This window comes from Gorilla gorilla, chromosome 10 (assembly GCF_029281585.2).
Source record: "Gorilla gorilla gorilla isolate KB3781 chromosome 10, NHGRI_mGorGor1-v2.1_pri, whole genome shotgun sequence".
Classification (NCBI taxonomy): Eukaryota; Metazoa; Chordata; class Mammalia; order Primates; family Hominidae; genus Gorilla; species Gorilla gorilla.
In genome coordinates, this window is record NC_073234.2 from 37,264,353 (window position 1) to 37,288,729 (window position 24,377).

Sequence of the window (24,377 nt, forward strand, 5' to 3'; positions counted from 1 at the left end):
AATTACGATTTGTTCTTAGTTTATAATTTTTCTACAGTGATAACATGTTAATTGCATAACATTAGGTTGGTGCAAAACTAATCGTGTTTTTTGCCACTGAAAGTAATGGCAAAAGCCACAATAACTTTTGCACCAACCTAATAAATAAAGCACTGACTACTCATTTGATGATTTAAGGAATTATTGTTGGTTTTAAGGGTATGATAATGGTATTGTGGTTATGTTGTATATTAACATGAAACATAGTATTTGTTGTTGTTTGTTGTAAACAAAATGTGTACACGCCAGTGATTCTCTTTGGGTAGTGGAATTATGGAATTTTGGTTGACAATATTTTGTTCTATGTGCTTTTGTGCATTTTTCAGGTACTCTACAATGACTACATGTTGGTTTTGTGATAGGAAGAAAAATTCTCCCTTAAGAAACCGTTTCCTCGTATCCAAGTAGTCACCTAAATAATAACACCTAATGCAAAATGAAATGAAAATGTTTCATCTGGGCTCACAGCCTTAAGGCAGTCAGAAAAAAAAACATGAATTACTTGAGTGGCTTTTCTAGGGCAAGTCACTTGAACTTATGCCCTAGGAAATCTCAGAGCCATGATGCAGGGATATTCTACAAGCTGCCCAGACTTTGTGGGTATGACCTGGAGCATTGACAAAACCACTCACAAAGTGGATGGTTAAAACAAAACAAAACAAAACAAAACAAAATAACTCTTGGGTGAGAAACTGAGAAACTACCAAGTTTGCCACTTCAAATTTATGTTGCATTTGGTTTTACTATGTCTTCATCCAGATAAGTAATCTTTAAAAAGAAATGTACAATAAATTGGGGAACAAACAGTGCATATTTTTAAAAACAGAATGCTAAGATAAATTTCCTTTGACTACATATATTTGTAAGCTTCCAAAGAACGTGGTCACTCAGGGTCATAAAGCATAAACATGGCTGGATAACTACTCATCACACTCACACACACACACACACACACACACACACACACACACACACACACCCCTTTCCCCAAACAATCCAAAAATACGGAAGCGAAAAGTAGTGGGTGCTCCAGAGCCTTATGCAAACTCTTAGAAAAGATGAAAAGGGAAGTTTTTCTATACAAAATAACTGTCATGTGAAATTACTTTAATGGGGAAAATCAAACCCAATTACAGCAATGCTACAAGATGACAAGGGTAAAAACAATCTATCACTCAGATCTCTCTTTCCTCTAAAATTTCAAAATCTTTGTTTCTATCGTATATTAACTTAGCCTGCATTTATTTGTAAATATCTTACCTTTCCTACTACATTTTAAGCCTCTTAAATGCAAGAATCAAGTCTCTGAATCCCTAGACAGTTTTATACATTGTAGACTATTAATCAGCTTGGTTCAAATCGTCAAAAGTCTGCAATATTGATAAGGGGATACAATGATAAAAGATGTATTATGTTACTCAAAGGATTTATTGAAAATCCAGGAAAAATGCAGGAAAATCCAGGAAAAATGCATTATGGTCACATTGGTAAGAAAAAAATGCTTGCTTAGAGATAATAACATCCAAGAATCCTCTCTTTCTTAAGAGGTTACATGTTGGAGGAAAAGGGGTTGTTCTATAAAGAGGTTGTTAGTGTCAATATGTATGTTTTTGAAACACCTGCCATTCTGTAAAACTTTGCACTAAAAGTAACAAGACTTATGGGGAAAAATAGGATTGGGGCAGACTACTCAACATTTATGAAACTTTGTAACTACAGCACTAATGAAAACATTAACAATCCTATTAAAATCCAAGGATTATGAATCCATTGATTTTGATTAATCCATTGTTTTAATACAGAAGGGAATGTCATTGTAGCTTCTTCACTTGCGCTTGAGGACTGTAGGTACCACTTACATGAGATATCTCCATAGATTTTTTTCCTTGTAGTTTACATATTTGCTAAATATGACTCTAATTGTGAGAAAGCTTGACATTGATTGCTACAAAGTATTTAATGTGCTGGGAAAAATCATGCTGGAAACAATGTAACTTGAGGATAACACAAATATTTCTAAATTCACGTGAGTTAATTATGCCAAAGAAACGCATACTTAGCAGAACAGACAGATTGATAAGTGGCCGACCCAGGTATTGGCATATGTGACCACAGTTTATAGTCAGAGTAATTGTAATAGTAGTAATGATGACAGCTTGCAACACTTACTGAGGGTTACTATGTGCCAGGCATGATGTGAAACCCTTTACATGGACTATCTCATTTATTCTTCACGTAGACTCTATGAAGTAGGTGAAGAAACAGCTATTTAATAAGATTAAGTATTAATCTTTGCCCAAGTTTATACAAAGTTGGAAAGTGGTAAAGCTAGGATTTGAACCTAGATCTTTCTGACTCTATGGCCTCAGTTATTAAAAACCACTATGAAATGATATTTTTCATCCAATAAAAGTGTGAAATGATTCTATAATGGTAACTGACAATGTGGCCCAACACTCTTTATTCAATTGGTACATGTACATGTTACAGCTGACATGATGTATGGACCTAGAAAACCACTAAGCATTGTACAGCACTTGTTATTTTTCCAGACTTAAGCTTTTTGGCTAGGATGTGAGGGAAATCTTTGGACATGGCCAAAGGAGAATTCCAGAAGTGAGACACCTCCTTTTCATTTCTTTCCAGCTGGGTCAGAGGTTCATTGTGATGACTCAGGCTATGCAAGGGCCGTGGAATGGACGTGCAGCTGTACTTCTAAATTCCAATGGGATATCAGACTGGGGAGGATTATGACCGGGAAATTCATACCCAACTGGAGCCAAGACTCTAGGCACCGATGCCAGACAAAGAACTCGTGGTGGAATCTTGACTTTTCAATTCATTTCATCTATAAATTCTATTTAACTTAACATGCTCCAGGAATTAACTAATTCCTAACCTTCGGGACTGGACAAATGTTAGGGCTGCAAAACTACTCCACAAGCCTGTGGAGCTAACTGTGGGCACTCCATTGAGCATATTCTGTGCCAGGCACTCTTCTTCGCATTTTACACATATTAACTCACTAAATTCTCACAACCCTATGATGTAAGGATTAATGTTCCCCCTATTTTATAGGTGAGGAAACTGAGATGCAGAGAGCTTAAGAAACCTGCCTAAGGTCACACAGCTGATGAGTATGTGACAGAGCTAGGATCTGAACTAGGCTCTTTGAATCCAGAGCCTCTATTCTTAACCTACTGCCTAAACTCCTTTTCTAGTAGTAGGAGACAGAGGGGTTAAAAAAATTATAATGCGGGGAGATCAGAAAAATTCTGGACATACGTACCCAATAGAATAATGGGAGAGGAGAAAGTGATTAATCCTGGTTGGAGTGGTGGGGAGGACAGAGTTGTGGGAGGAATGCCAATTTGGCAAAGCCTTCACAGCAGATGTTGAATGGTTATCATGGACAGCTGAGGAAACAGCATACGCAAGTGGATGGAGGTGGGAAATGGCCCAGCATATGTACAGTCTGCTACTGCTGAAATATATAGTAAATACGGTAGGGTAGCAGGAGAGGGCTGTGCAGCAGTAGGAGAGATCAGACAGAGGAAGAATTCAATTATATGAATTGGCCATGCCATGGAGTTAGCTTTTTTTTTTTTTTTTTTTTGAGACAGAGTCTTGCTCTGTCACCGAGGCCGGAGTGCAGTGGCACCATCTTGGCTCACTGTAATCTCTGCCTGCCAGACTCAAGTGATCCTCCTGCTTCAGCCTCCCAAGAAGCTGGGAATCCAGGTGCATGCCACCATGCCTGGCTAATTTTTTATTTTTAGTAGAGATGGGGTTTTGCCATGTTGCCCAGGCTGGTCTCAAACTAATGGAGACCAAGCAATCAGCCCACCTTGGGGAGTTTGCTTTTATATTGAAATAGGTTTTAAAAAGGGGAGAAAGCAAGCAACCCAGTTTTGTTTTTTTTTTAACTCTAGCTGCAGTGTGGAGAATGCAGGGCCAGGGGGTAGGGGCTGGGAAAAGAAGGCAAAATCTAGAAGTAGAGTCCATTTAAGAGACTCTAACTATCCCCAGTGAGAAACCAAGGTGATGGGGATGGGGGAGGAGGGATGAGTAGTGAGATATTTTTTTTGAGGGCATATCAATAGGACTTGTTGATTCAGATGGGGGGTGGAGGGACTGTAGGGAGATTTCTTTATTAAGAGTAAAAAGTTGATTCTTATGAAGCCTAAGTGATTGAAGTCAGCTCTAGACTCTTGCTGGGAACTCGGACTTAAAAGGGACACTGTATTTTTAGATGCATGGATCTTGATTGTGGCTAATAATTAATTCATGGTATCATTATTTTCACCTTCCTTTGTATAGTGTCAAAAAGCCCCCACTGAAGTAAACAGCAATGCTTTACTTTGCCAATGATTATCGGTTTCATAATATGTCATACACAATCCCAGAGCAACTCTGCCTATTAGCTTGGGTTGCCCACTGACAGATAATTACCACCTGGTGTTCCTGCACTGTAATAAGGATCTTTGATCTCATTTTACCCATTTCTTGAAATAACATTCAAAGATGGATAAATTACCCCACTCCTAAAATTGGTTGAGAAAAACCAAGAACCAAAAGCCAAGAAAAGGTCACATTTCCCAGCTTACAACTTCCTCCTTTCCCTTAGGCAGCTGGCACCTGGCTTTCTGCTCAATTCCAGCCATGAGTGGGAAGCTCCTGGCTTTCTGGAGCCAGAGGATGTTCAGGAGGAAAGCCCACTCAGCCGAGGGTGAGGCCACAGCTGGGAGGATGACTCGCACTGGATCCAGAAAGAAAACAAATGGTCCCAGAAATATGGTGGTAATGGGGTAATGGTGGGGGTGGGGGTGTATGGAGGGGGGCCACTGCCTTTTCCAGGAAGTTAGTTAGTGAAATAATTCTTGTGGGAAAAGACGAAAAAAATGTCCACTTACTGATACAAGAAATCAGATCGTTAAATCTTTCCTTAGGAAAGAGGGGGTTTTCCAGCCCACGGAAATAGAGCTTCAGAACGCCAGCAACTGAGTTAATATCATGGTTACTCTGGTCATCAGCCAAAGGATTTTCACCTAAAAAAAAAAAAAAAAAACTCGTTACATTAACAGTGCTTCTTTTTTTTTTCTCTGAACAAAAATATATTTCTATGAACATACACATTGCTATATATACATGTATCTTTTAATGATGCTTTATGAAAGATTATATGGTACTAAAATTAAAATAATTCGTTTAGATATCCCACCCCGTGATTAACCTAAAAATAGTTGACTAAAATAAAGCTTTTAAAATCTTATGCTACTAAATAATCCCTTACAAGTTACTCAAATCTTAAAATAAAATATTGTGGAATTTATAATTTTACCCAACCCCCACTTTTTTTAAGCTGAAATCTGTAATCTTAGTTTGACATGAATTCAAACACTACATCCTGTGTTTCTTACCCTACTGGGAAAAAGACACACCATAGGTCTGTCTGACTATGCTATATGGGTCAGCAAAATTTATCAGAAATGTCATAGGTGCCACTGAATTGTGAATACCTACAATTAAATAAGTAGGTATTTCCCAAAGTGGCATGGTGGTGTTCACAGCACATCTGAAAGCTGTCTTGAGCAGAGGGAGACTCTAAAATCAGAGAGAGGAACTTGAAAATGTACCTTTCATGTTACCAAGGAGTTTGTATAAAAAGTGGGAATTTTAAAAATATATCACAAATATAAAATTTTTTTTTTATGGTAAACAACTTTAAAATATTAGGCAACTAGTCTGGTGATTGTTTCTCTCTGAGAATTAAATTAAATTATTAGGCAACTAGTCTGGTGATTGTTTCTCTCTGAGAATTAAATTAAATTATTAGGCAACTAGTCTGGTTATTGTTCCTCTAGAGATAAAATCCTTAAGAAGTTCAACATAAAATACAACCTTAAATCAAATTCTATTTTTTATTTACAGTTTTATGCTTCTCTTCTAAAGTTCACAAAAAGTGTGCATTGCATTTTAACATATTTTTTTGCTTCTTAGGGCAATTTATTTTTAGGGATCTGTTGTTCTCTTTTCTCTGTTCCTAGGGCAAGAAATCACTGAACATGAATTTGTCAGAATATAATAATTACTATTATTTTTGCCCACTGTGAGAAAGCCTCACCCAAGCAGATCACAAACAAATAACAAATACTGGGAAAATTTCCAAGGAAAAATGATCATGTATTTTGCCTGTGGTGGCTAGCACAGAACCTGATACTTTACCATACTCAGCTTATCAGATGGCCAATGCATGAGACTTGGCACATGTGGCTGCTCTGCTCTAACCATCCATTTTTACAGTTTTGCAGGTGAGGAAATCAAGGCCAAATAGGAATTGAGCGACTTGACCCATATCACATGATTGATTAGTGGCTGAGAGTCTGATATGATTCTAGGTCTGCCTGACACGAAAGTGTGCAGCTTTGCTAATTATAATGTGCTAATTGGAATGTTTCTAACATAAGGAAATGATATGTGCTTCAGGTGATGGATATCCCAGTTACCCTGATTTGATCATTACACACTGTATGCCTGGGTTAAAACATCATATATACCCTATTAATACATAATACTATTACATACCCATAATAGTTAAAAGTAAAAAATTAAGGGAAAAAAAGTATTGACATTGAAAAAAGATAATGTATATGGTATATGACCCAGTTTAGTAGAACTTATTTGACAGCCAATTATGAACAAGCATAAGGCACCCCCTAGGGTCACAGGGAAGGAGTCTGTGGACCGTGAGAAGAAAAAGGGAAGAGCTCCTGACAAAGGGAGGAGCTGGGCAGCTGGGAGGAGCTGCCTCCCTCACCTGCTGTCTAGGCCCAGGGCTGCCCTGGCCACTCTTCTAGAACTCTTTTGGCCCCACATTTGCTACACCTGGCACTGATTATCAATGTCAGTCCTCAACCAGGATGCAGAGCTCATATGCTTTTCTAATTTTAATAACATGGGCTTATAGTTTTGGTACCATTTCTCAGCTATTCTTAATGGATTCTTACCGCTGCACCCCTAATGCAGTACATACAAAAAAAGGTTTTGAGGATATACAAAATAAGGGTGCCACTTCAGTTTACAGAACATGATGACTTTGCAACGTAGTTTGCTTATAGGGATAGACGTGCAATTACCTCTCTCAAATGAATTTTTAATATCATTGACTTCCACCTGGGAACCAGACACTCTGAAAATCCCCTGATGCTGAAGACCTAAAGAGAAAAGAAGGGAAAGAGGATAAAACCCCCATCACATTGTCTAGGTCCCTCTTTTCCCAGGAAGTAAATTTACTGAAACACTTCTAGTGATGTTTTAAAAAATAAGAATTCTGTAGTTTATGGCTTACCATAGAGATTGATGAACCGAATACAGCTTTCCACAATGAGGGGAATAACCTGTCCTGAGTCCTGGGTAAAGGGATGGAAACCAGTTAACCTCAAGGGAGAGGTATAAACCCCTCATAATAATAAGGCTTAGAGTTTAACAGTAATTAAAGAGGGATTTTTGCAGTTCTGGAGCAAACCAAGTTAAATACATTTAAGGCAATTCTGTTTCAACTTACTTTGCTGTGCCTAGAGATGTCAAAACCTAATTCATCTCTTTTCTTATATTAAGACTTACATACCAAAATGAATATGTGAATAACTCATTTTTAAAAGCTTATTTATACAAGTGATCAATCTTTAATGGACTTAAAAAGAACTCTGTGTATTATAATCATAGCATCTTCAGTTTGATTCGCTATATTCATCATGAAAGACAACCTTTCAGCCATCTCAGGATTCTCTCTCTGACATCCCTGAGAGTGCATCACCTAGATGACAAGTCATAAAAGGGCTTCCATATCTATATATCTATAGATGCATAATATGAGAATTGTTAGAGATAATTAAAACATGTATTTACTTAGTTTGCATCAGAACTTAACAGATTTTTCATTAATACATTGTCATATTTTAAGGAATAAGAAAAAAATGGCACAACTGTATATCGCAGATTTGTTTTTTTAGAAAGGAACATTTTTGGGCCTTCTTTCCCCACATCTTGTAAAACAGTCACTGCCTTCTACTGAACAAATGTAAACCGTGGCAATGTTTGAAAACATGTATAGGATGACAAATGAGATGAAGGGCGGCTGAGGTCACAGTTAAATATGTACCAATGCCATGTACTCCATGAAGTTAAAGAAGGTTACTGACTACAGAATTATTTTTCATGTGTTTTTAAGACTCTGCTTTTTCAGGAATTAGATCTTTTTTTTAAAAAAAGCCAAAAAAACAAAACCATAGGGCTCGAAAATGGTTAGCTGACATCAGGTATTAATTCGTGAGGAATTTTATTTTGAAATGCAAGAAAAAGTTGGTTGTCTTAATATATTAGAACAATTCAGAATCCATTAACCTTTCCAATTAAGCAGTGGGGGAAGGATTAGGAATAATGCAGTTCAGCAATTTAAACGCTTTACTATTCCTAGAATGGGTATTATACTTCTTAAGGAATTGTCTTATTTTAGGTTTTAACACAGTCTAATCAGTGTATAAACCAGTTAATGGCTCAATTACTTCTGGAGACTGTATTAAGTTTTTCTAATTAGTTAATTTGTTTTAGGAGCACAAACTTTATTAATTTCTTAAAGAAGAGTCTTAAGAATAAAAACGCATTTTAGTGTGGACTAGTTGGCTCAGGAACAGCAATGTAATTACATCATAACTTACTGAATATGTGAAAGGATTTTTCTTTAAGATATAAGTGATATAAGTGTTTTAGGGGAAGTAAACTATACGAACAATTCATGGAACACTAATCTGAAAGCAACATATTTTTAAATGTAAGTGATAAAAAGAGATCATTAGTTTACATCTCTGCTGAATTTAGTATTAAAAAGAAAAGCAAAGAATACAAGGTTATGAAAAGGAAAATGTTTGCACTAAGAAAGTTCTCAATAAAAATGTCTTCGGTTTTCATATTTTTAAAAAATGTTTTTGTGTTTACATTTACTAATTGCTTTTTAAAAAGCTATGATCAGTATTTCATTCAGATATAATTAATTTTGTAGTCAAAAAGTAATGAGTATATGTGATTTAATTTAACTTAATTTTACAGATTTCAGATGCATGGGTAGAAAACATAAGAAAATATTTTATAAGAACAATGGGGAAGCATTCCATCTATCATTCAAACTAATCCCTTGGTGTTGGTTTTCCCATGAGAAAAAAGAGAAAAAATGGTTTTGCTCTTGCTGTCTTCACAGTGACATTGTGGAGACTGCAAGTGATCAAGCCCTTTTTAGAAGTGGAAAGGAGCCCTCTGTATTGTTTCTATTACCAAAGATTCTTCAATGTGCCATCTGGGCTGTGAAGAGCTCCTATAAGTGAATTTTCCACGATAGCTGGTTTATTTATTCTTTGGTACCTCAATTTACTTTCATTTAACTGCTCTTAATGAAAAATTGAAAAAATATGTAATATGTGCTTTTCTATCATCTTAAGCAGCCATTCTCGTACTGTATTATCAAATACAACAGAATCCTACGTCTGCTTCTTGCAGCTTTTCTATATTCTCTTTCTCTGCCAGGCCATCAGCTGCATATCTCATTGCTTTCATTTTATCGTTCCTCTCTCTCCATATAATTTGTCCCTGCTTATAAGCCAGGGGCTGGGAAAATAGGTAATCAAATTTGACAATAATTTTATATTAAATTAGAGCCAATAAGGTTCTTCTGGATTTAAGGCTTAAGGCAGTAGATCTGTAACTGCTATTTAGGTTCTTCAGTGGCTTTTCACTTAATTCCAGAGTAGGGCTGATTTTTAAGGCTGCCAGAGGTTTTTAATCTATGTATGTATGTATGTATGTATGTATGTATGTATGTATGTGTGTGTCCTTATATATGCCACATGCACATTTATTTAATTATTAGTACACATATTCAATAAACAGACCTAAGAAAGTAAGACGTCTGTAATATATCATTAAGGGAGGTTATTAATGACGTGGTTTCTCAGATAAACTTAGTTTGCAGAAACACTGCAGCCCATGCCATAAAATGTAACTACAAAGGAGAAAGCAAGCCCTTTTCTTTTTTGTAAAATTCACACTAGGGTCCATAATCCAGTATTAAATGTGTATTTGGTATTTAACATTGACTTTCCCTAATAAAGCCCTTGATCAAACTTGATACATTTGACAAACACATAATGTAAAAACTAATAGTTTAATGTGCCCATTTTTCCTCTAGTGTTTGATTGCTACAGTTTCTAAGTAAAACCTATTTATAAACTTGTCTGATTTCCAAATGCAAACATTTTTCTTTTAAAAACCTTAACAATCTAATTAAAGCCAAGCATGAGCACGACTTGAAAATGATACCAACAGTGAAAGAGCACCCTCACGTCCCTCTAGCACTATACCTGATGTCTTGTGTGCGAGTTTCTTCGTCCTCGGCTAGAAGCATTATCAGAAATACAGGATGAAAAAGAAGACGAAGAGTAAACACAGCAGAGATACAAGGTATAGATCATAGGGTCTTACAATTCATTCAATATAATGAATTCCTCAAGTCATGGGAAATCAAAACTCCTGCTGTGTTTCAGAGCTATCCTAACAAACAGACTTTAAAGAATATTTTGTGCCATCTCATTTGCATGAGTAAAAATACAACATTTTTATCAGGTTGCTTTTTAACTTTCTGTACAAATTATGGCTCTTTTTAAAAAAATAAAGAAAGAGGGCTTTCTTTTATGCCCACATAATAATATCCACATTTATTCTCTCTTCTGAAGGCACTCAACCCAAATATTCTTTCCTCTCTGACTTCAGGAAATATTATATTGATTTTCTGGGAAAGCAAAGAGCCCCAGGACAGACTTGGACATAATGACCTTCCTCCTCTTACAAGAGGCTGAGACCATTATAGTAAGAAGCATGGAGATCAGCCACCCAGATGGCTGGTGCCAGTACCTTGACGAATGTTTCCAAATCCCCATTAAACAACTTAGTATTATACTGTGAGCGGGGCCTGGACTTCCTGTGTTTCTGGGGCTTAGGGGGAACATTTGGAGGCCTAAGGGAAGGGAATATAATTACTGAGCATGGCAGAAATCAAACAATAAATGAAACATCTATAGGTCACATCAATATTACAAAACACGGGAATCTTGGGTTCCTTCCCCTCCCCCAATCACAGGGGAAAACATTCCCTCCCATTTCCCATTTATTTACTTTCACTTCTGTATCAAAAAACATACAAATTGTTTATTCACACTGCTGTTTCCCTGTATGTTGCAGCTGACATTTGTTTGTTTGCTGGTTTGTTTTAAAATAAGCACTACCAAGTAGACTCGTTAGCTATTTGGCCAAATGTTACAAACCAGCATTCTTGTTATTTGGTTTACAAGTCACACAGTAAGATACAACCAGTCATAAAGATTAGGGCTCCGGTAGATCCCCAAATGAGGAATTAAATATAACATTTTTAGGTACACATAATTTTTTTTTTTAAGTCAGAGTCTTGCTCTGTTACCTAGGCTGGAGTGTAGTGGAATGATCATGGCTCACTGCAGCCTCCACCTTCTTCTGGGCTCAAGGGATCCTCCCACCTCAGCCCAAGTAGCTAGGACTACAGGCGCATGCCATCATGCCCAGCTAATTTTTAAATTTTTTATAGAGACGGAGTCCCCCTGTGTTTTCCAGGCTGGTCTTGAACTCCTGGGCTCAAAAGATCCTTCCACCTTGGCCTCCCAAAGTGCTGGGATTATAGGCGTGAGCCACCTCACTCAGCCCAGCAAACCAATGCAAGTAACATCACATCTGTTCGATACCCCTCCAGTAGTAATGGGATTTTATTTCATGCAAAAGTAACAATAGGTCACAAGTGAAAAAAATAGTTTGGCTTCACTGCTTTTTCTAATTTGGGAGACATACAGGCTCGCATGAGTTATTATTTCTTTAGAACAAACTATTCCACCACCTAAATATCTGAGGATGTACTCATTTATGCCACTGCAGACTCTCTTCCTCTCCAGTCTGCCCATTTGCTCTGGTGAATAAACCATTCTCTCTGACATATGCACATCTAGTGCAGCATGTAGTATATTTAGAAACTGTGACACCTTGCCCTGTGACTGCAGAGAGGGAACCTCTTCTGCTCTCTCCCGTTAGTGGAAAGAAGGCCAGAATTACCTGACTCAACTTCTACTACTGTGCTGAATGAAATACATGGAAGGAGAGCCCTGAGACCTGTCTCTGGATGTTTTAACGTAAAACACCTTTTTAACTGCAAGGCTTATAGGAGGATACACACCACACCAGGAAATTGTGTAAAGCCCTTCATTAAGCTTCAGACTCTAGGAAAATTTATCTTTTTTAGTTCATTTAGCTTAAGTTCAGAAAGTCTGGTTCATATACCAGATCCCAAGAAGTTACGTGGAAGCCTGACTAGCTTCCTTAGACGCTATCGTGTATGGAAACAAACCTACTGGTACAGCCTTCCACAGCTAAATTCTAAGACCCTCCCAGCAGATGGGCTCATATGGTGAACAAGGTGCACAGCAAGCAGCACCTGAAGTCCTACAGTGCTGGCGAGGTTAAAAGAAGCCTTTGCAAGTGTCTAGGAGAGAATATGGAAACTTCTACCAGGCAACATGTCATCTCCTGCCACGGATGAAATTTCTGAGATCTCTTTTATAAACTGAGTTCTGGCCATTCATGGAGGAAATAATCTGATAGGTGTAAAAAGAACAAAACAACTAACCACCAAAGCATTTAACCCTACATACTTGATTTCATCCACTCCTTTCACTATTTTAAAAGTGTTTTAAAGTGTGGATTTCATTTTTATTCAGGTACGGGGAGGCCAACGTTCAGGAGACAACTACCACTGAAAAGATAGTTTGTTAAAGAGTTGGGGATGTGCCCCACCACCAGGGAGGCCACAGAAGGAAGCACCGGGGTGGGTCAGGAGGCAGAAGGCACAAAGGAAAATGTGGGCAGGAGTCTTTATTGTGGTTCCCACTGGAGGGAATGGGAGAAGCTGGGCAAGCAGGTTTAGAATAGGTTAGTTGGAATGATTCCAGTGGGCTTTGGGGCATAGGGACTATCCCTAAGTTGTCCTGTACCTGGCCTTGGGGTGATTAGGGAAGGGGAATAGTGGCCATGAGTGTCAGAACCATGAAGGAGGTGGTTGGAGGTAGGTCGTCTGGATCACCTGGCTTGCATACAAAAGGCACACTTGGCAAGCCAGTTCTTACTACTACTGCTAGGAATTGGCTAATCCCGGGAGGGGCAGTACTTCTGGGGTCAGAAAGGCCCCAATATACCAAAGCATTAAAAAACTAGAAAATGTGGTTATTACAATAAGGTCCAAGAGAGCTTCACATCTGGTGATATCTGGAGAAGCTGACAAAGCTAAGGAGATTAGAATTTTGTTTGGTCACTGATTCACGGAGCAAGCCAATCTTGTAGACGGAGCCAAAAACCTCCAATGCACTGAATCATTGTCCCCGCATGACTGGGAGACGCAGGGTAATGCTGGCTAATGGAGGGATATCTTTTGAGTCTTCTATGAAAGGCCTGAAAATCACCTCTGTAGGATTCTATAGTACGGTAAATATGAACGCATGCAAGTTGTGAGAGGAACCTGGAATGAAAACGAACTGCCTCAGTGCTTATCAGAGTAATATCCATGGCAGAGGTCTGATGATTCTTGCTCTGCTACACCCACATCAAGTGAACAGAGCCAGGGACGTTCAACATTCCAATTGCGTGACTCATTCTGATTCTGTGGCTACCACATGACTTCCTGATAATTTGGTTTCCTACAGAGGATGCCCACATGAGAGGAAGTACTGGTCAGGTTGATGTGAATATCTAGTCTATTTGGCAATTATAGCTCTCATGGCAAATTAATATATTTCCATTTCTGCTTTTTAAAAAAATCTTTTTTTGAAGTGCCTTACAGTAATTATAATTGAGAAACAACAGGTAAAATAATTGATAGTGCAAGGAGATGCTATAGGTGAAAAACATCTCTATAAGCTGCATATTACCAGGTCGAGGTAATAGTCTTCTTTTTCACTGACACAGTGAAGAAAAACCTCAGTGTTTTTTTCTTTTGTTAGGTTTGGAAAAGTCAGGAGCTGTATCTTTCTAGTTGGTTTACCATGAAGTACGAGGGGCTTCCTTATGAATAAGCTGCCCAGCAATAACATTATAGATCCTTGAAAGTCAACTTGCCAATTACTGCAACAGATATACCAGTGTTCTAAATGCCTCTTATTTCAAAGAGAACTCAATTTCAAAAATGCAACATCTTGCTATGCTAATTAGATAATTTCTGTCTGTTGCACAAATGGTGACATAGAAAAATAAAAGTTGCCACAAACTTTCCCCAACCCAAATCAGAATCTGCTGCCCAAATGGCTTTCCTTTCTTGTAGTAGCTTCACAATCCTCCCCTGAATGAAGAAAGTACAATATAGGAGTATGTGTTAAAAGTTAAATGTTTAAAGTGAATCAAAATGGAGAATATATAGACAGTAAAATCCTAAAGATATTCAATATAGCTCAAATTTTTATTTTTATTTTTTATTTTTATTTTTTGAGATGGAGTCTCGCTTTTGCCCAGGCTGGAGTGTGGTGGCGCAATCTCGGCTCACTGCAACCTCCGCCTCCCGGGTTCAAGTGATTTTCCTGCCCCAGCCTCCTGAGTAGCTGGGATTACAGGCGCACACCACCACGCCCGGCTAATTTTTTGGTATTTTTAGTAGAGACAGGGTTTCACCACGTTGGCCAGGCTGGTCGTGAGCTCCTGACCTCAGGTGATCCACCTGCCTCAGTCTCCCAAAGTGCTGGGATTACAGGCTGAGCCACTGCACCCGGCCAGCTCTAATTTTTATATGACTAAAGGAAAATAGGAACAGAAAATAACCGTACTTTCTACTTACTTACGCAGTAGATGTACACATCATATTTTTTTTTAAATTAAACTATCAAATCAAAAGTCCTGTCACACTATTTAGAAACACTTAAAGTGTTCTGGATTAGATAAACCAAGCCGGTTTAACTTAGGTTTTTGTTACTGTCTCTGCCTATTAAAGAGCTTTACAATTCCAGAGGGAAACAAAAATAAGCCAGAACATACCTAGTCTTGTAAGAAGCCCAAACATTTCATGTTGCTATGCTTTGTCAAGCCAAAACTATCTCCCGTATTCATTAACAAAATGTTAATTCTTTCAGCATTGAAATGGTTGCTTCTTGTTAAAGAGAAAGTAAAATACGCTATAAGTTATGATAAAATATTTTCCTACCTTGTAGTCATATATTCAGCTCTATGACCTGCAGGAAAAAAATTTAAAGTAAGTAAACTGAAAGGAATCAGCGGAGTGTATGTGGTACTCTTTTGTATCTCCTATCCGGTATTTTAAAACACTGAGTTTGTAATAACTTACACGTTTTTATGGCAGAAAACATGAGGATAGCATATGAAGATAGACACATAATTCAGCGTAAACATTTCATAAAATCTATACATAAAATTTAATAAATTCTATAGATTTGAGAATCATGTTTCACTTGGCAGTTTGAGGCTGTGTGTTTTTTTTTTTTTTTTCAGAAAAGAAACAAGAATAGCTGCTTGATCATAACTGTAAGCCCAAAAATGAAATACAAATAAGACACATCCAAGATTTAGATGTTAGTTATTCTCTCTGTTTTGACTGACACTTGTTAGGGAGAAGGATGGGTTCAAATACAGTTGGGAGGGTTCAATTTTCCTTAGACTAAGTTGGTGTTCTTTCTATAATATGAATCAGGGGACTGGAGAGAAGCTGTATTCTGTAATCAGAAATGACATTTGCGAATATTAAAGTACAAGGACATTAAATGATACTACATTCCACCAATTTGTAAGCTAAAAGCCTTTCACAGAGTTCTCTGTCCATTAAAACATCAACTTCTTATACATTTGGGTTTCTTGACTTGTTTTAAGTAACAGGGCTGAATTTTTGTAGTGCTCCGACAATCTGCAATAATTTCAAGTTTGCATGTGTTTATCGGTTGCTTTGTACATTTAGGGCGGAGTAGTGGGAAGGAATGTGGGAAACATTGAACCATTCAGCTGGTTTGTTTGCAAAATAATGACATGGTCCTGAAACAGCTTGAAAATATAGCTGGCAGGGGATGGTCACGTTGCAGCACAAACAGCTAAGCTCAGCCTATCATATCATAATGCAGTGATTCAGATTTCTAGGGCAAGGCCAACATGACAATGGTAAAGAAAGCTGGCTTGTTGGGAATGGTGAACCAACACTCCCAGGCTGCAGTAGAGCCTTTGACTCTATTATCTCCTCTTGAATAACAAATAACATAAAGGATTTGGTTAATATCTATTGATTAAATAGGGTGAAACAGTTAAAATCTGAGACTACCTTTCTTCACATAGGGCCAGGCCACAGTAAAAACGTTGGCAGAATGAGTTCATGGACATGACTTGAAGTGGGGATGAAGGGAAGGGAAGAATCTCCTCTTCCTCCTCTTCCCAGTTCTACTTATTTAAGTTATAAGCTCCTTCCTTTTGCTGGCCTTCTGCTACCTTGGAGGAGAAGAAAAAGGTGAAGGTGTACATAGAACTTCAGAATAATTTATAGCTATTCATGAATGGGAGTGAAGGTCTACTGAGAAGTAGAGTGGGCAGATGGTGAGCTGACTGTGGTATGTGGTGCCTTATGGGATATCCTAATGGAAGTGTTGGGCAGCAAGCTGGCTATACAGGGTTAGAGCACAGAGAAAAGACAGGGCTGGAGATAAAGATGTGAGAGTCACCACCATTTAGGTTGTGTTGGGTCCATAGGAGCCACGTAAGATCACCCAGTGTGAGGCAGTAGAATGTGCAAAGGGTTGAGGGTAGAGAAACTGTCTGGCTTGTGCTGTATTATGTTGTTATGTTGCATACTTTATGACGGCATTAAGTCTAATTAGGTATGATGCAATATATATTAGTAACAACAATAAAAACAGCAATGATGTCTAATATTTATTAGACACCATTATAAGCACTTTATATTACATATATTAACTCACAATTTTCACAACGACTTTATGAGGTAGCTTCTATTGTTATCCTTATTTTACAGAAAAGACTGAGCATATAGAAAAGTGACTTGCCCAAGGTCACGCTATTAGTATGGGGTGGTTGTGGCACTCAGGTCCAAGTTTGTTTTAATCCCAGTCCTGAGATCCCAGGAACTATAATGTACTAGCTCTCAAGCACTATAATGTACCACCTTTAAAAACGTTGTCTTTTTTCCTGGCAAATACTTTGAAAGATCCTAGAAGAAAGGTAGGGATTATGGCTTACAATTCTGTCTGCCTCATATGCCTAAAGCCAAATACAAAATACTGAATATTTAAATAAATTTAATAAATTGTATAAATATGTATATTATTAAATTAATATCTATAAATGTAAATTTGATAACATAGGTAATCACTTTCAAGTGATTCAATGATAATGATGCCAATGAGAATTCCTTAGAAATGAAATGTGTTGGCCGGGCGCGGTGGCTCACGCCTGTAATCCCAGCACTTTGGGAGGCCGAGGCGGGCGGATCACGAGGTCAGGAGATCGAGACCAAGGTGAAACCCCGTCTCTACTAAAAATACAAAAAGTTAGCCGGGCGTAGTGGCGGGCGCCTGTAGTCCCAGCTACTCGGGAGGCTGAGGCAGGAGAATGGCGTGAACCCGGGAGGCGGAGCTTGCAGTGAGCCGAGATCGCGCCACTGCAGTCCAGCCTGGGTGACAGAGCGAGACTCCGTCTCAAAAAAAAAAAAAAAAAAAAAAAAAAAGAAATGAAATGTGTTATAACTTTGAAATTCTGCTATTTTTGTAACAATATCCTAACAAATTATTCCCTAGATTTAGAAAATGATATGTAAAATGCTTAAAATTATTTTGCTCCATCCATCCATAGTTAATAGTATGAGATAAAAAATTAAAAACCTATAAAAGATACATTTTGAATAATGAACCAAGAGCGTGCTTTGCAAGAACTATGATTCACAGTATAACCACACTACCACATCCATCGTTTTTTCAGCTAATACTCCTGAGTGTGTCTCAACTGATGAATGAGGTTTTATTTTTTAATCAGTATCATCATTAATAGATCGATAACACACAAGCTTAGAAGACTCTTCTTCCCAGAGAAATGTGAAAGCTTCCAGCAGTCTGAGGATTAGATTTCAATCATTTTCTTTGGAAAGCTACTTAATTATTAAAAACAACAGACCACTCCTTCCCCTTGCCACACCCCCCAACATATAAGCCATTTTGAAGGAAAAAAATAACCCAGGCTTAACTTGTTCTTGGTTCAAACATTTTTTTTCAGCTACTCTTAAATTTCACTCGAGAATTATGAAGTGAATTATTTTTCACACCTAAATGCATTTTATCTCCTACATATAGTTAATGGGATAACCAAAATACAGTTTGGTGGCAATCTGATATTTTTAAAAAGGAGATAAAATACTTAAAATGTGTATGGCTCAAATGAGACACAGGCATCCTGGATTTGCTCCCTAATGAATGACTGATGAGAACTCCTGGCATTACTTTCCAGTCCTTTTTCTTCCTTAAGAATACCAACTACTGCAGTGCTTTTCTAAAAAACCATAATTACTCACATTCAGCTTCCCTTTTGAAAGTATACTTGTACTCCTACTCAAAGACAGACAATGGATTGTATGAGGATACTCTATTAAATTCCTTTGTCAGAAACCTTATGCCCAGGGCAAGAAGCAATAAAATATGGAGCTCAGCTCCTAGTATCAGATTTTTTGTTTAGCAAAATCGCACTGATATTTGCACCCCCTTAACTCCAAATGCTGCACACAAAGAAGCCAATGTGAACATTAAGGCTCATTACTGAAAAAGAAAAAAAAAATCAGTGCCTCAGTTTTATAGATGTATATCTCATTTACTGTGGTCAATTTAACTTCTATGATTTAAAAACAAATGACATCACAAAAAGATACAATGGTGTTGCCGAGGGATGAAGAAAATGATAATAATGAGTTTGGTCTTAACAACTCATTGCGTGCTTCTTTCTATTTCAGTAGTTTTCAAAGATTTGGAATTCTGAATTTTGACAGTGCCACTTTAAGAGCCCAATCTAGTTGCTTCACAATGTTGTAAATCAAAGAACTTACTGGGCCATTGGCAGCCTACCAAAAAGCGAGCAGTAAGGCAGGCCAAACACATGTCTGTAGTTACAGATTCAGCTGTGTACGAGCAACTGCTAAATCTTCGGGTTAGGCTCTATTTGTTTTACTATGAAGGCAGTTTTTGCAGCGGTGAGTCTAGTATACTTCAGAGAGGTGATTTCTATATAAAAAGTCAGGACTGTCCCCAAACATAACCGTTGAATCCTGTACTAGTAACCCTATCACACCATATCTGGACTCAGATTCCTCCACAAGAGCTCACCATGGGATTACTTCACTATGTGATGGGCGCCATTAACTCTCCTGGTCTCCTTTGATGTGCCTATTAACATGAAGAGGGCTTGCACAGAAAGCCAGCAGGCTTATAATGGTTGAGCTAAAAGGTGGGGCATGTCTCCCATGTTCAGCTTTTCTCTGGGCAAATTTGCCAATGTCATATCCAGGCAGTGACCAGCAATTGGTGTGCCACCCAGCCTGCAAAAGGGGCAGGGCTAGGAAGCAGAGACGTTTGCAACCAGTGGGCAGAGGCTAGTGTGCCTGCTGCTGATGGATGAAAGCCATCCAGTTTTTTCTGCAGCATAAATGGAGTCCTGTGAAGGTTTTATACACCTCAGCACAGCTTGTGTCCCTGGTATACCAGAGCCCGTTGAAAAAAATTCCAAGATAAAGAAATCCTGAGCTGGGCACGGTGGCCCAAGCCTGTAATCTCAGCACTTTGGGAGGCTGAGGTGGGTGGATCCTGAGGTCAGGAGTTCGAGACCAGCCTGGCCAACATGGTGAGACCCCCATCTCTACTAAAAATACAAAATTAGCTGGGCGTGGTGGCAAATGCCTGTAATCCCAGCTACTCAGCAGGCAAGGCTGGAGAATCACTTAAACCTGGGAAGTGGAGGTTGCAGTGAGCTGAGATTGCACCACTGCACTCCAGCCTGGGCGATGAGAGTGAAACTCCATTTCAAAAAAAAAAAAAAAGAAAATTCTGGCTTGCAGTTCACAAAGTATAATACAGATTTATGCAGTTCAGCAGCTAAAGACGGAATTTGGCATGTGGACTCAATAAATTGGCTAGAATATAGCCCCATCCAATAATGACATGTAGAAGAATATTAACCATTGGGGCTTTCTCTCTAGGAGACACAAGAGAATCCATGTTGAATAGGTACCATAAAAGTTTCAGAATGTGGCCCCAAGATATTAACACATGTGTCTGCAAGCAGTGCCAAGAATGAATTCCCCCACTACTTCATGCTCTCAAACACAATTTCTAAAGTGGTATCCATCCTCATAGGGTAGGACTTTGTGCCTATAAGCGTTCATCTACACTTAGGATAATTTATGCTTTGGGCCTGGCAACTGACCTTGAGGGCATCACTTGAAATATCAGGCATTTGTGAAAAATTGAAAAAAAAAAAAAAAGACCTTACATGACACTGTGAGGGAAAAAAGAAAAAACAGGACACAATTGTAAGAAAACTATTCAGAGATAAAAAGACTTTTTTTTTTTTTTTTTAAAGTTCAAACCTACAGAAGAGTTAAAAGAGCAGTACAGGAAGCATCCTTATCCCCTTCATGTAGATTTTCCGGCTGTTAATGTTTGCCACATTGACTGTACCTTCTTTCTCTCTCCCTCTTTTTTTTTTTTAGAACCATTTGAAGGTAAGTTGCAGACATCATGACACTTTAGCAAGCATTTCTTAAGAATAAGAATGTTCTTCTTTATAATCACAATACCATTATCATATCTAGGAAAATTAACACTAATTCAATAATATTATTTAATATACAGTCTGTATTTCAACTTCCCTAATTGTTCTTAAAGTGTCTTTCATAACTTTTGCTTTTTGATTCAGTATCTAATTTAATCTAGTGTGTGAAGGTTCATACATTGTATTTGGTTATTTTATTTTTTAATGACACTTTTTAGTAGTTTAATTGTTGTTTTTTTTTTTTTTTCTTCTAGGTGTAATTGGCCTTTTCATCCTAACTGTGTCAGACATGGTTCTTAGGTCATGATAACCTTTCTCCATGTGGTCATTCCCTGAGGATGATGAGTTCTTTGGTGGAAACCAGGAGATAAGGTGATAGAAACTTTATGGTTAAGGAAGGTTCCAGAATTGTGGGAGGCAAGAATTTAGGTCTAAGAGGGGCAATCTCTTTTTTGACCTGAGTTACTCACACAACTCAGTCCTCTCGTTTCCCACTCCCTTCCACATTCTCTTTTACTTTTTCTAACTTCTGGCAGGGTCTAGTGTGAATAAAAGATAAAGTTACAGACTATGAAGCACTTAAGACAGGAACTTGGCTTGTATTTATTTTTTTCCTTTTCAATTTCATAAAGACAAAGAGAAACATTAACATTTATACAGTCCCCTTTGCCTGTATTCCCATGCCTCCCCTCAGTTTCCTCATTTGTAAAAACGGAGAAATTATTAGTGCACAGTAAAATATACAACTCAGAACAAAGCCTGGCACAGAGAAAGCCTTACAAGTGTTAGCTGTTGCTGTTGTTTTGTTACTATTATTAGACATAGCAATCTACTTATACTTTAAGATTGTTTCTCAACTACAGCCAATGCCTGCTGAAAGAAAAAAATCACCCAAACTGGTTTAACTGGTTTCCAGAGTCTAAACAGGCAACAGATGGAACAACAAATACTCGCCCATTAAAACAAACAGGGGTGGGGATGGAAGGGTGCAGAAGTCTGAGAAGGGAAGGAAGAAGAGACTGGGGGGTCAGCAGGTAGGGGAGGGGCAGTGTTTCCAGACTTTTCTACGATCAGGAGCACCATGCTCTGAAGATCCCTCCCTAGGAGCTCGGTATTGACTTTCCAGCCCTCCCTAGATTTCACTACGCTTCCTCAAGGTTAGCACCATGCTTTAGAAGAAAATCGTGCCAGGAGAACTTGATCATGACATATACAAACAAAACCAAATCTAAACACAGAGTGTCCTCTGCTTCTTAAAGCACAAATATACAATTCATACTCTTTCTGGAACATATACATGATACGATGTATCATCCAGGTCATCTTCCCATACATTTCGGATAACTCACCTTCTCCCAGGGTCCTCTGCAGCAAGTCATGTTTGGCTTGAAGTTTTGTGATGAGATTACTGCCTTCCAAATATTCTCTGAGTTTCTGCAAAAGGCAAGAATAATTTTTAAATCTTTTTTTTTTTTGAGACAGAGTTTCATTCTTGTCACCCAGGCTGGAGTGCAGTGGTGCGATCTTGGCTCACTGCAACCTCTTCCTCTGGGGTTCAAGCGATTCTCCTGCCTCAGCCTCCTGAGTAGCTGGGATTATAAGCGCCCACCACCACACCTGGCTAATTTTTCTATTTTTAGTAGAGATGGGGTTTCTCCGTACTGGCCAGGCTTGTCTTGAACTCTTGACCTCAGGTGATCCGCCTGCCTCGGCCTCCCAAAGTGCTGGGATTACAGGCGTGAGCCACTGCACCCAGCCTAATTTTTAATTTTTAAAAATTATTCAATGTCAAGGAACTTTTCATAGATCTAAAATCCAGCCACTTTGATCTTCTAGACCCTAGAAACTTGTTACTTCAAGTGTGGTCTGCAGACCAGCAGCATCAGCCAACCCTTGGGAGCCTAGGAGAGATGCACACTCTCAGGTTCCTTCTGTACCAGACCTCTGGAAATAAGAACTGGCACTTTCACCAGCTCTCCTGGTGACATGTATAGATATTAAAGTTTAAAAGTACTGTGTGTTTTTAAATTTTAGAGTTGGGGTCTCACTCTCTTGCCCAGGCTGGAGTGCAGTAGAATGATCTCAGCTCACTGCAACCTCTGCCTCCTGGGCTTAAGCGATCCTCTCACCTCAGCCTCCCAAGTAGATAGGACTACAATTGCACATCATTATGCCTGCCGGCTAATTTATATATCTATATAAATATAAAAACATATATAAATATATATAAATATAAATATATATATGTTTTGTAGAGACACGGTTTTGCCATGATGCCCAGGCTGGTCCCAAACTCCTGGGCTCAAACGATCCTCCCACCTCAGCCTCGCAAGTGTTGGGATTAGAGGGGTGAGCACCTGTGCCCAGCTAAAAGTACTGTTTTATACCAGTCCTCTAACTAACTAAATAACTCCTAACTAACTAACTCCTAAATAACTCCTAAACTCTTTCCGAGACTGACTGAATCAGGAACTCTGATGGTAGACAGGAGTCTATTTTAACAAAAGGAACCCCAGATGGTTCTGATGTGACTATAGAAGTGGCACTTGGGAATCCTAGATCTGAGCTCTGTAGAGTGGCTTGGGAAGTGGCGGGCACACCATGAAGTAGAACTGTTCGGTTTCCTGCTGGTTGGCTCTTCTCTTGGCGATGCTGGGTTTACTCAGGTAGGTTTCAGAGACAGTGGACTTCACAGATTCTGTGGAACGACTGTGCTGGAAGCATTCAGAAACATCATAGTCCTCGATGGTGACCATATCTTGTATCGTCTGCAAGGTGGCTTCAGTCGTTTTCTTAACCTGGGAACAGAAATACATTTCTCACGTTAGTACATTATTTCATGAATCCCACAAACAGGGAGAGTCCACTCTGTCAGGCAGAGGTGAGGACACAGGGCCTGCCCCCGCCAAATTCATTCACAGTCTATTAGGAGAGAAACAAAGGTAAAAAACACTCCATATCACCAGTTTAAGAGAATGATTTCTTCAAAATCATCCTAAGGAGGTTATCACTTTATATTTCAGTCCTTATAAATCTCATATATTACTGGGTAGTCTCTCAATTATTTTTTTGTCTTAACATTTTCAATTGAAGTCAAACTACATATAGAAAAATACACAGACCATAAGTGTGCAGCTTGATGATGAATTATCACAAAGGGAGCACACCTATGTGAGTAACAATCAGACCACGAAAAAGTATATTATGAGACTGCTTGTGCCTCTCCCAATTACCATACACCTATACCCTCTCCTTCGCCATTACCTGGATTTCTAAGATTAGATATTAGCTTTGCCCTTTCTTGCTCTTTACATGAATGAAATCCTACAGGATGTATAATTTTTGTCTTCCTTTTGCTCAACGTGAGATACACTCATTTCTTGTGAGTATATTTCACTGCTATTCATTGTAGGAAT

The 24,377-nt window shown here is 38.5% G+C and overlaps 1 protein-coding gene across 8 annotated transcripts in view; it reads right to left on the bottom strand.

Annotated features, from left to right (window-relative positions):
- The window catches only part of SRGAP1 (SLIT-ROBO Rho GTPase activating protein 1), a 309,133-nt gene that overhangs the window by 43,743 nt on the left and 241,013 nt on the right, over positions 1 to 24,377 (bottom strand). For 5 of the 8 annotated variants that reach the window (XM_004053497.5, XM_063693853.1, XM_063693851.1 and 2 more), the window contains 7 exons: positions 23,562 to 23,759; positions 22,311 to 22,395; positions 15,344 to 15,371; positions 10,999 to 11,101; positions 7,388 to 7,448; positions 7,176 to 7,253; positions 4,953 to 5,087 (listed from right to left, as the gene is read on the bottom strand). In XM_004053497.5, the coding sequence (XP_004053545.1) occupies positions 4,953 to 5,087; positions 7,176 to 7,253; positions 7,388 to 7,448; positions 10,999 to 11,101; positions 15,344 to 15,371; positions 22,311 to 22,395; positions 23,562 to 23,759 (688 nt within the window). Of the gene's footprint in view, positions 1 to 4,952; positions 5,088 to 7,175; positions 7,254 to 7,387; positions 7,449 to 10,448; positions 10,483 to 10,998; positions 11,102 to 15,343; positions 15,372 to 22,310; positions 22,396 to 23,561; positions 23,760 to 24,377 lie in introns of all 8 variants that reach the window. The other 3 variants (XM_019039335.4, XM_055358087.2, XM_063693850.1) reach the window with 1 other exon arrangement.